This window comes from Schistocerca piceifrons, chromosome 8 (assembly GCF_021461385.2).
Source record: "Schistocerca piceifrons isolate TAMUIC-IGC-003096 chromosome 8, iqSchPice1.1, whole genome shotgun sequence".
Taxonomy (NCBI): Eukaryota; Metazoa; Arthropoda; class Insecta; order Orthoptera; family Acrididae; genus Schistocerca; species Schistocerca piceifrons.
The window spans coordinates 41,591,721-41,604,155 of record NC_060145.1 but is presented as its reverse complement, the minus strand read 5'-3'; the positions used below and the strand labels follow the sequence as shown (position 1 = coordinate 41,604,155).

Below are 12,435 nucleotides of genomic sequence, written 5' to 3'. Positions count from 1 at the left end.
CGGTTTGCCAGGTTTAAGGAACATGAGGATACGGGAGGTTTTCCACAGGTCGGGGTAGTAACCGGTGGACAGGACTACATTGTAGAGCCTGGCCAGGGTGGAGAGGAAAGAGACAGGAGCTTCACGAGGGTGACGGTAGGTGACACGATCGTGACCAGCTGCGGTGTTGCGTTTTGTGCGGAGTGTAGCAATGAGGTCCTGTGTAGTGATAGGGGCATCGAGTTCCGTGTGGTACAACTGCAAAGATCGGTATAAGTACTCATGAAGTCGATTTAGGTTTAATCACGTCACGATGACGTAGCATTACGTCACTATGACGTAGGGCTCTCCTTACCTCCATGCTCCTTACCTATCTGGAACGTATTGTGTTAGCTCTTGTGTGTTCTTTGCCCGTAATATCTTTGATATAATTTTCTTTGATCGAAAGTGAAGAGCGTGCCCGCGAAATGTTTGTTGGTATACAAGAGATACAAAATAATCATCGTCATGTCTGGGGAACAGAATGTCACTCAAAATGAAGGTAATGAAGACGATTGGTGTGTTGAGTGTTCTGACGACGAAAAGTATGGAGTTAAACCTAACGTAAGTTATGTCAAAATTATAAATACAAATTCGTTGTTTAGGCAAGTACTATGTTCATATCGCTTTGATGTTGAGAACATTACACGACTGTAGCTCATTAATTTTTGACGTGAGATGCAGAATTTAGTTCTGTCCAGATTATGGATCGTTTAATCAAAGCTGTGTAACTGGATGAAAGCATTCGTATTGATTGTTTACTTTGTTTACGATTACGTGTGAAGTTTACTTGACTTTATAGAAGCAACAAGTGTATTTGCTTTTAATTTTTTGTGGAATTTCTTTTACAGTCAACCAGACTCCAACTCCCCTGTAGGTCTAGGCTTCTCTGTCACTGTCGAAATATAGTGACAAGTCTTACACAATGAAATGAAGCGTACATGTTAGCACCAATTATTAAGTAAGCTGTATACTTTGCAAATCACTGAATTATGTGCAAGAGAGTGCTTAGCATTGTATTATATGTTAAGGGTTTCTTCACTAGCCAATTGCGTATGCAGCTGGGGATGACTGACTACTTAAACGCGTCTGTGTGCCCTTTAATTGGTCTAATCTTGTCCCTGATCCTCGACGGGACCTCGACATATGTTTCTTTATGTAGACTTTCGGGGAATGATATTTGTCTACCTTCAAGCGACTGCGAATTCACGTTTTTGAACATTTGTCACCTATAGCCGTACGTGCTGCCCTTCTTTGTGCTTCACACAAACGGGAAGAATACCGAAATACCATCTACATTTGAAAGCTAACGTGTAGATAAATTTTGACATTTGTATATCAATTTGCAGATGTAACCATTGGTCATCCCATTTAGACATATGTGTTGGACATTTCCTCAAACAAAAAAGTCGAGAAACATGTAAAATCTGGCATCTGTGTATTTTGTGTCATGTATTTCATTGCTGTGATGTGAAATTGCCCTCCAGTTCCCCTCCCCCTGCCATGATGTACCATTTTCTGCAGCTGCTGCCATCCCAGAAACCTTCCTGAAAGTAACATTTAAAATTTTATAGCCACGTTTTGATTGAGCCCCCAAGTAATTCTTATGACAATCAGTATTAAGCAGAGAATTGTGGCAGTGATGTATACGACAGACTGTTACCAGTTCCATAGACATAGTGTAATAAGAACTATGTCAGCTTCCAGCTTGTTGTTGTTGTTGTTGTTGTTGTTGTGTTGTCTTCAGTCCTGAGGCTGGTTTGATGCAGCTCTCCATGCTACTCTATCCTGTGCAAGCTTCTTCATCTCCCAGTACTTACTGCAACCCACATCCTTCTGAATCTGCTTAGTATATTCATCTCTTGGTCTTCCTCTACGATTTTTACCCTCCACACTGCCCTCCAATGCTAAATTTGTGAACCTTTGATGCCCCGTAACATGTCCTACCAACCGGTCCGTTTTTCTTGTCAAGTTGTGCCAGAAACTCCTCCCCAGTTCTGTTCAATACCTCCTCATTAGTTATGTGATCTACCCATCTAATCTTCAGCATTCTTCTGTAGCACCACATTTCGAAAGCTTGTATTCTCTTCTTGTCCAAACTATTTATCGTCCATGTTTCACTTCCATAGATGGCTACACTCCATACAAATACTGTCAGAAACGACTTCCTGACACTTAAATCTATACTCGATCCTAAATAACAGTGGTATGTGGGTGTCATTCAAAAACATAGCAGCGTAATATACAGAGTGTGAAATAAAAGATTATTGTTTCAGGGGGTGAGGTGGGGTTGGGGGAGGGGGGGGGGGGTCACCTACTACAGTTATCGTGATGTCTGTGTTTGACAGTGTTCCACAGAGCTCTTTCAATGCATAGGCTTGTGATGAACGTGAAGCCTGGAACACTTCTTCAGAAGCAGAAATGCATTGTGCTAAATGATTTATTTTGTGACTGTGGAACGCGCTGGGAATATTATGTTGAGTTCAACATCACATATGGATTATTTCTTTGTGAATTAAGTTTATTTGCTTCTATTGCTTGCTTTGGTAAAACAACTCCACATATAAGGAGTGTGGGCTTCTACTTATGTTCATTTCAACTCCACATAAAATCTCATTGGAAATACTGTACAGTTCAAATTGAAGAATGTTGTTTGAACCAAATATGATCTTTGATTGTTACAGTATGACCATTGACAGATTGGACTCAGTAAGGGGTTTGAACCTGGATCTCCTGTCTCATTCATGTGTGACTTTACCAATTAGGCCACTCGAGTACACATCCCATACCAACTTACATTCTAATTTTCACATTTATTTGCATCCAATTTCTGTGATGGAATGCTTAGAAGTTCTCCGGTACCTAAGAATTAGCACACCCGAGGGAATGGCCGATTGGGTAAAGCTTAATGCTGCCACAGTTAACTGTACAGTTGAATTGAGGAAAGCAGTTCCTTAATGCTGAAGGAAGCAGAAAATGTGAGGCACACACATGACATTGAGTGGGTATGATTCGGTGCACAGTTGGTACGGTGCACAGTTGGTCTAACTGGTAAAACCAATTGTTTGCAAAAATAGGAGGATCCCTTTCAAAATCCATGTCTAAAAATATTTTAAATTCTCGGATTGCAGTTTTATTGCAAGTGTTCAGTACCGTATTTGTAATGTACAGCATGTTCTTACAAATGATGATTAGATAAAAAAAATTCATTTACTGTACTGTTGCAAAATGTGTGGGAAGATTATTCACCTTTTACAAATAATTAGGTTCTCCATTATATAATATTTAGACCACTACTTATTGAGGTAGAGTATACACTGAAACTGGCTGTGTTACCTAGATGATCTTACTCTTGTTTTCACTAAGTTGGAAGAGTAAGGCAACTATTGTTCCGGGTTTTTATCATCATATGAATTATTGGCAATCAGAAATGACAGTTGCCTGCCGTTTCAGGGGCTGACTTCTACAGGTTGTCTCAAATATCATTTCACACTGAAAAAGTGAAATGTGTCATTGTAAAAATATTAGAGAGAATAGAATATTTTGATACGCTACATAGGGCCATATACACTGGTTGGGAAAGTACGATCTACTTTGTGCCCAGCCATGAAAGCTGAAAAACCTCACTCAGTGACATTAGGAGATTGAGGATGCTGGCATTTCTCAATGGCTTAAAAATGAAAGCTTCATAACTTCACAGAAATATGTTGAAATGTGATAGATAAACGTTCTGTAAACTCCCACTGTGGCTGAATTTAAAATTATTGAAAGGAAAGTAAAAGATGCACCACAAAGAATATATGCAAATTTATCACAAATTGATTTTCGTACAGGTATTGACGGAAAATGCAAAATTGTAAACTTTGTTGGCCGATGGATGCAGGTGTGACATTGCAGTGCAATTTCATCGCATAGCTGGCAAGAGTAGTAAACAGGGGATATGTCGGTACCAGGAAGTAAAATCTTTGTGAATTTAATTCCGTGTGATCAGTAACACAGTAACTATGCCTCACTGACACGTCTATGAACAGATGCCAACATTTGTTGTTGGGCTCAAAGAACATGTGCAACTGGTGCTTCATTGACCACAAGGACCATTGATAGGTGGCTCACGGAAAGAGGCTAAGCTCATGGCGCCCCTCGTGCCAACTACCATTGGCCTCTATACATCGACAAGCCCATTAGCAGTGGTGTCGGGCACATTCAACCTGGAATCTCATTGACTGGAGTAGAATTGTCATCAGTGATGAATACCACTCTGAACTGAGCCTTGATGAGCAGCAAATTTTTGTCTGGAGACGCCCCAGACAGCAGTGGGATAACCACCTGACTGTTGCCCTCCATATGACCTGACAATTGGAAGTGATGGTCTGGAGTGCCATTTCATTTCACAGCAGGACCCCTTTGATTGTTATCTGTGGTGTCCTTACAGCACAGCTGTACTTTGATGATATTCTATGCCCCGTTTTGTTGCCCTTCGTGGCAAGTCACCCTGTGCTTACATTCCAGCAAGATAATACCCACCCAAACATGGTGAGCTTTTCTGCTGCTTCTCTTCATGCCTGCCAGACCCTACCTCAGCCAACAAGGTCACTTGATCTCTCCCCCAATTGAGAACATTAGGAGCATTGTGGGAAGTGCCTTCCAAGCAGCTCGGCATTTTGATTCTCTACCATGCCAGTTGGCATATAAACTTGAACTACCGTAGTAGGCATGGGCTTTGTGTCTATGTGGCCACAATAATGCGTTCACTATACTGTTTGTAGTAGCTTACCCGCACTCCTATTGTAAAACATTTCCAGGGGCAGATGTGGACTCTGACCACAATCTATTGGTTATGAACTGTAGATTAAAACTGAAGAAATTGCAAAAAAGTGGGAATTTAAGGAGATGGGACCTGGATAAACTGAAAGAACCGGAGGTTGTACAGAGTTTCAAGGAGAGCATACGGGAACAATTGACAGGAATGGGGAGAGAAATGCAGTAGAAGAAGAATGGGTAGCTCTGAGGGATGAAGTAGTGAAGGCAGCAGAGGATCAAGTAGGTAAAAAGACGAGGGCTAGTAGAAATCCTTGGGTAACAGAAGAAATATTGAATTTAATTGATGAAAGGAGAAAATATAAAAATGCAGTAAATGAAGCATGCAAAAAGGAATACAAACGTCTCAAAAATGAGATCGACAGGAAGTGCAAAATGGCTAAGCAGGGATGGATAGAGGACAAATGTAAGGATGTAGAGGCTTATCTCACTAGGGGTAAGATAGATACTGCCTACAGGAAAATTAAAGGGACCTTTGGAGAAAAGAGAACCACTTATATGAATATCAAGAGCTCAGATGGAAACCCAGTTCTAAGCAAAGAAGAGAAAGCAGAAAGGTGGAAGGAGTATATAGAGGGTCTATACAAGGGCGATGTACTTGAGGACAATATTATGGAAATGGAAGAGGATGTAGATGAAGATGAAATGGGAGATACAATACTGCGTGAAGAGTTTGACAGAGCACTGAAAGACCTGAGTCGAAACAAGGCCTCGGGAGTAGACAACATACCATTAGAACTACTGACTGCCTTGGGAGAGCCAGTCCTGACAAAACTCTACCATCTGGTGAGCAAGATGTATGAGACAGGCGAAATACCCTCAGACTTCAAAAAGAATATAATAATTCCAATCCCAAAGAAAGCAGGTGTTGACAGATGTGAAAATTACCGAACTATGAGTTTAATAAGTCACAGCTGCAAAATACTAACGCGAATTCTTTACAGACAAATGGAAAAACTGGTAGAAGCTGACCTCGGCAAAGATCAGTTTGGATTCCGCAGAAATGTTGGAACATGTGAGGCAAACTGACCCTACGACTTATCTTAGAAAATAGATTAAGGAAAGGCAAACCTACATTTCTAGCATTTGTAGACTTAAAGAAAGCTTTCGACAATGTTGACTGGAGTACTCTCTTTTAATTCTAAAGATGGCAGGGGTAAAATACAGGGAGCGAAAGGCTATTTACAATTTGTACAGAAACCAGATGGCAGTTATAAGAGTCGGAAGGGAGTGAGACAGGGTTGTAGCCTGTCCCCGATGTTATTCAATCTGTATATTGAGCAAGCAGTAAAGGAATCAAAAGAAAAATTTGGAATAGGTATTAAAATCCATGGAGAAGGAATAAAAACGTTGAGGTTCGCAGATGACATTGTAATTCTGTCAGAGACAGCAAAGGACTTGGAAGAGCAGTTGAACGGAATGGACAGTGTCTTGAAAGGAGGGTATAAGATGAACATCAACAAAAGCAAAATGAGGATAATGTAATGTAGTCGAATTAAGTCGGGTGATGCTGAGGGAATTAGATTAGGAAATGAGACACTTAAAGTAGTAAAGGAGTTCTGCTATTTGGGGAGCAAAATAACTGATGATGGTCGAAGTAGAGAGGATACAAAATGTAGATTGGCAATGGCAAGGAAAGCGTTTCTCAAGTAGAGAAATTTGTTAAGTAGAGAAATTTGTTAACATCGAGTATAGATTTAAGTGTCAGGAAGTCGCTTCTGAAAGTATTTTTATGGAATGTTTCCGTGTATGGAAGTGAAACATGGATGATAAATAGTTTGGACAAGAAGAGAATAGAAGCTTTTGAAATGTGGTGCTACAGACCAATGCTGAAGATTAGATGGGTAGACCACATAACTAATGAGGAAGTACTGAATAGGATTGGCGAGAAGAGAAGTTTGTGGCACAACTTGACCAGAAGAAGGGATCGGTTGGTAGGACATGTTCTGAGGCATCAAGGGATCACCAATTTAGTATTGGAGGGCAGCGTGGAGGGTAAAAATCGTAGAGGGAGACCAAGAGATGAATACGCTAAGCAGATTCAGAAGGATGTAGGTTGCAGCAAGTACTGGGAGATGAAGAAGCTTGCACAGGATAGAGTAGCATGGAGAGCTGCATCAAACCAGTCTCAGGACTGAAGACAACAACAACAACAACAACAACATCCATGCCAGTAGACAGTGTCTTGAAAGGAGGATATAAGATGAACAACAACAAAAGCAAAACGAGGATAATGGAATGTAGTCGAATTAAGTCGGGTGATACTGCGGGAATTAGATTAGGAAATGAGACACTTGAAGTAGTGAAGGAGTTCTGCTATTTGGGGAGCAAAATAACTGATGATGGTCGAAGTAGAGAAGATATAAAATCTAGACTGGCAATGGCAAGGAAAGCGTTTCTGAAGAAGAGAAATTTGTTAACATCGAGTATAGATTTAAGTGTCAGGAAGTCGTTTCTGAAAGTATTTGTATGGAGTGTAGCCTCTATGGAAGTGAACCATGGACGATAAATAGTTTGGACAAGAAGAGAATAGAAGCTTTCAAAATGTGGTGCTACAGAAGAATGCTGAAGATTAGATGGGTAGATCACATAACTAATGATGAAGTATTGAATAGAATTGGGGAGAAGAGGAGTATGTGGCACAACTTGACAAAAAGAAGGGACCGATTAGTAGGACATGTTCTGAGGCATCAAGGGATCAGAAATTTAGCATTGGAGGGCAGCGTGGAGGATAAAAATCGTAGAGGGAGACCAAGAGATGAATACACTAAGCAGATTCAGAAGGATGTTGGTTGCAGTAAGTACTGGGAGATGAAAAAGCTTGCACAGGATAGGGTAGCATGGAGAGCTGCATCAAACCAGTCTCAGGACTGAAGACCACCACCACAACAACAACAGCCATGCCAGTTGGATAGAATGTGGCACAATATCACTCAGGAGGACATCCAACAATTCTGTCAATCAATGCCAAGCCGAAAACTGTTTGTGTAAGGGCGAGAAGTGGACCAGTGCATTAATGACTTGCTGTGCTTGTGAAGCGCCTTCTCTTGAACAAATTGTCCAGTTTTTCTGAAATTGGAATCATTTGTTTGTTCATGTGCATCACATGTACTAATATCCGTCCCATTCGGATAATTCCTTAGTGATGCATCTGTTTTTCTCAAAGAGTATATGTTGGCAAACTATTTTAAGGGGACCTATGATAACAGTGGAAAGTAAACATCACTAGTCTACTGTATTGTGGCACAAACTTGTAATAATGTACTGCAGACCACAGTGGAACAGAACATGTAAATAAAACTGTTGCACCAGTTTGTAGTGTCTAACACGATGTTTAATGAAATAGAATTGCGACAGTTGTATTCTTCAAACATTTGATAACACACCGAAGTTCATGTATTGCCTGTAGTGCTTTAAAAATACTGCACAATAATGTGTGGTTAACTTCCTCCATAAAACTGGCCAATATGGCGACACAAAGCAGTGAAGCACACAGCCTTTGCTCTGTAGGCCTATTCAATAAAATATTGCAAAATATCATAGGAGAAGCATTGGGTTTCTCATTTTAAAGTGGATAAAACACACTTGATGATTTGCAAGTTGTGTACCAAATTGTAGATGAGATTAATGAATTTGAATTTCAATTTGCCTGGAATTAATTGATTTTTAGGACATGTTTGAATCAGTTTAAACAAAATCACTACATAAAGCTTTTTAAAAAATTAAGTGTTGATTCAATATATGTTAGTTCACTGAAGAATGTGAACTTCAGTGGCACAGCTTCTATTAGAATTCATCAGGATAGTGAACAATTTAGAATTGAAAGAAAAGTCAAGTAAGGTGATCCCATTTCACCAAATATATTCTCTGAAGATCTGGACGGAGTTTTCAGATCCTTAAAATGGGATAAAGATGAAGGCATATGTGCTCATAAAAATACTTTTGAGCTGCTTTCAGTTTTGTGATGACATTGTTCTGTGTGTCTCTAGTAGTACATGTAAATTTCAAAAACTAATGGAATTAATAAAGCAAGTTTGAAAGCTTTTGTCTGTTTCGCCTTCCCAAGAAAATTGAAAAGTTGAGTGTATTTTTTCGGAAACTGTTTCTTATGTGAGGAAAATGCCAAAAACTTTCGAAACTGTTTCTTTTGGTATACCAAATTCTTGACTTGCTTGCTGCATCAGTTTTCATGCTTTGTGGTGTGATATTTCAGTAACCTTGTTTTACACAACCTCACCGCTCTGAAAAAGTAGTATCAGTAGGAACTGAAGTGCTAAGAATTGATTCAAATCGTACTATACAGTGGTAACAGATTTATGTTTTTGACTCTGATTTCCTTTGTTGGCATGCCATCTTGGATAACACTGAATTGTTGTAGTCCTGCATACATTAAGAACATCTCCTACCCGTTCTCTGCTGTAAGCTGTAGGCAAGAGTATTCAGTTTTAAAATGTATAGTACTTTGAAATTGGATCGAGCTTTTAGAAACACCGTGTATTTTATTTTATGTAATTTGAAATATTTAACTGTAATCCAACCCAAGGACCTGTTCCTAATATTACTGCTGCTAAAAGGCGAGAAAAGAAAATGTTTATGTTTAGTATAACCTACACAGCCTTGCTTAATGGCAGCAATTAGTGGTGGAAAAGAAGCAACAACTGCTGTCGTCTCTTAGTAAACTGTTCCACACTTTCTATAGGCTGAAAGTTTTTTTAGGCACATCATTGGATAAATGAACATGTTTTTCATTTGTAATTGTTTCAGGGTGACTGGTTTATACCACGAGAAGATGTAATACAAATGTTTGAAACACTGGATAAAGAAAAAATCCTGAAACTACAATGGGAGTGTCCAGGAAAGCGTGCATTGTCTCCTTCAGGAGACGAAATATACAAAGAAGGCGAAGAAGAAATGTTGGAATCCAAGTACGTTGTATGTTAATAATTTGAGATGTCATGACCAGATACCTCTATTTTCTGATGTTTTTCTTGTCCGTCATTCCTATATCCTCCTAAGTGACTCATATCACTGTATCTCACTGCCCCTATTCATACAAGTTGTCCTGTGCATAACTGCGTGCCAGACATATTTTGTCAGGGAAAGGAAAATATGTTATGGCATGTATGTGATCTTATCAGCTGATCTTGTAGGTTCAAATGGCTCTGAGCACTATGGGACTTAACTTCTGAGGTCATCAGTCCCCTAGAACTTAGAACAACTTAAACCTAACTAACCTAAGGACATCACACACATCCATGCCTAAGGCAGGATTCGAACCTGCGACTGTAGCTGTCGCGCGGTTCCAGACTGTACCGTCTAGAACCGCTCGGCCACTCCGGCCGGCGATCTTGTAGGTTCCATTCAGTATTGCACATTAGAATGGTCACGTCATGCTGTCTGTGAAAATGATAGATAATTGACTTCACTGGCAACTTCACTAGCAAGTATCCTGTTGGTGAACGTGAATGTTTTGCTTTAATTCGGTCCTCTCCCAGCATATGTACTTCCGAACACTTGAAACAGAAACCAATTCTCTAATATTTGGTGGGCACTCTGCCTGGTCTTGATTGAAACTATTCTCATTGCTAATGGTTATTTGATCACAAACTAATTAAAATTTAAAAGTCATTAAATATGGCAAGGTGGAATCGTCAAGTTCCTGGGCATCCATATTTTCTACAGGTTAGCCTGCTCACGCCACATGCTAGACAGTTCAGTTCAGCACCCCTTGTCTATCTTTGTAATAGCATCAACAGGTTATAAAGAACTGCCAAAGCAGCATGAGGCTAGACTGCCAGTCTGGCCAGGGTGGCCATTGACAGTGGTCTTTTGTGTGTGTGTGTGTGTGTGTGTGTGTGTGTGTGTGTGTGTGTGTGTGTGTGTGTGTGTGTGTGTGTATTTCAGAAATATGATGAGTAGCAGTCTATCTTTCATACTACGTCATTATTCCAACCTGGATTTTCCATTGTTGGAAACTACAGTTGTTACACAAACTTGGGTCGAACACACTGGTACTTCTGAGAGAAGAATAATGTCCATGCCACAAATACTGACACATACCGTATTGGTTTGTTGAACATCTTGCAGAATTCCACTTGATACTGTGGCATTCAAATTTACCAGATACGAACTTTAGTGGACTCGAATGGGTTGTCACTAGATATTAGCTCAGAGACTACAAATGACCATATTATGTGCTACAGAAATTATCACCTTTGTAACATCTGGTGCCATCATGTTCTGTCCACAAACAAAGGACTGGCAAAACATGACATTGATTTTGATTGTCGAAGATGAACCAGTGTGTTATTAAATGGTGATCATGATGCCAAACACAGAAATGTGTGTGAGAGTTGACTCATGTTGTTATTTAGGAAAAGGAATATGACTTTCAATGAATTTAATATTCTTGCCTTGCCCCATGCCAGACAAGACACGTACATCTGTTGCCGAGTGCTGTGCCTCAACTTCTGTGGTGGTGCAATGGTCATAATTGTCAGTGGTCATAATTGCTGGATAGTGACATGTCTATCAGTGATTAAGTTCATATCTCTTGCAATTACTTGTTGTTTAAGGCTAGTAAACAATATAAATCTCAGTCGATTCTTATTACCTAAGTACCAGTGAATACAAAAATGTCTATGAGTCAGATGCACACGAGGCATCCAGCAATGTACTTGGGGAAGCTGGTCAGGATGCAATTAAATGGTCAAGGGATTCGACCATCTCATGATGTGTCTTGCCATCGTCTACCTTTATGTGAACTGTACAGCCCAGCAGTGGTTTGAGAATAGTGATGAAAGAAATTTCAGGTGGAAATTAGAAAGACATTTACTGACAGCCAGCAACAGATCTGCTTAGCCAAAGAGCAACTGAAGAATGGAGCCCAAAATCAGGAGACTGTTCCACAGAGTGGTGAAACTGCACAAGTGTGCAAGGAGAGCTTTGGGTCACCAATTGCCACAAACAGCTCCAACTGATTGCTATAACCCATGTCACACAGCAACTTCCGCCAAAAATTTGCGAAATGCCATGCAATACTTTTGGCTAGCAAGCTGCAGGAAACTGTTAGCTTGCTTGCTTAAGCAGTTACACTGTGTAAGACCAGTCGTTTGTTGGCAAAATGTCCTTTAAACTGCAAATGTTGAAAACAAATGAGCATTGTCAGTTATTTTTAGTGCTTAGTGAGGTAGAAGTGGATGCTAGTGAGCAAAGGAAAAGGACAAAAATGTGGTCTAAAACTTGGATGAAGAGGACAAGACAGTGGAAATGGTATACCCACTTTGTATCATCTAGAATTGAGGTTAATATTCAAATGAAACTTTTTAATTTGATTTGCAGTGTTAAGAAGTATCATCCTTTCATTCCAAATTGGCATTGTAAGTATCTTAACAATGCTTTTCTGCATAAGACATTGTTTTAATATGCCTCATCCTTATCCAATGTTACACGAATGGATGAATCTGTATTTGAAAATTTGCTTCATATGGTTTTGCCTCCAATTCAGAAAGGCGGGGGGGGGGGGGGGGGGGGGGAGAATTGGTATGTGTCGAACAATTTTACCTCGGGAAATCTCGGAGCAATATTTGTAAAAGTTAT

At 39.9% G+C, this 12,435-nt stretch overlaps 1 protein-coding gene across 2 annotated transcripts in view; it reads left to right on the top strand.

Annotated features, from left to right (window-relative positions):
* The first annotated feature begins 337 nt into the window (after window positions 1-337).
* Window positions 338-12,435, top strand: part of LOC124711710 (PAN2-PAN3 deadenylation complex subunit pan3-like) — a 36,004-nt gene continuing 23,906 nt past the window's right edge. Inside the window, exons 1-2 of one of the 2 annotated variants that reach the window (XM_047241921.1) lie at window positions 338-582; window positions 9,601-9,761. In XM_047241921.1, coding sequence (XP_047097877.1) covers window positions 487-582; window positions 9,601-9,761 — 257 coding nt within the window. In that variant the 5' untranslated portion in view covers window positions 338-486. The remainder of the gene's footprint in view (window positions 583-9,600; window positions 9,762-12,435) is intronic. The other variant, XM_047241922.1, reaches the window with a different exon arrangement.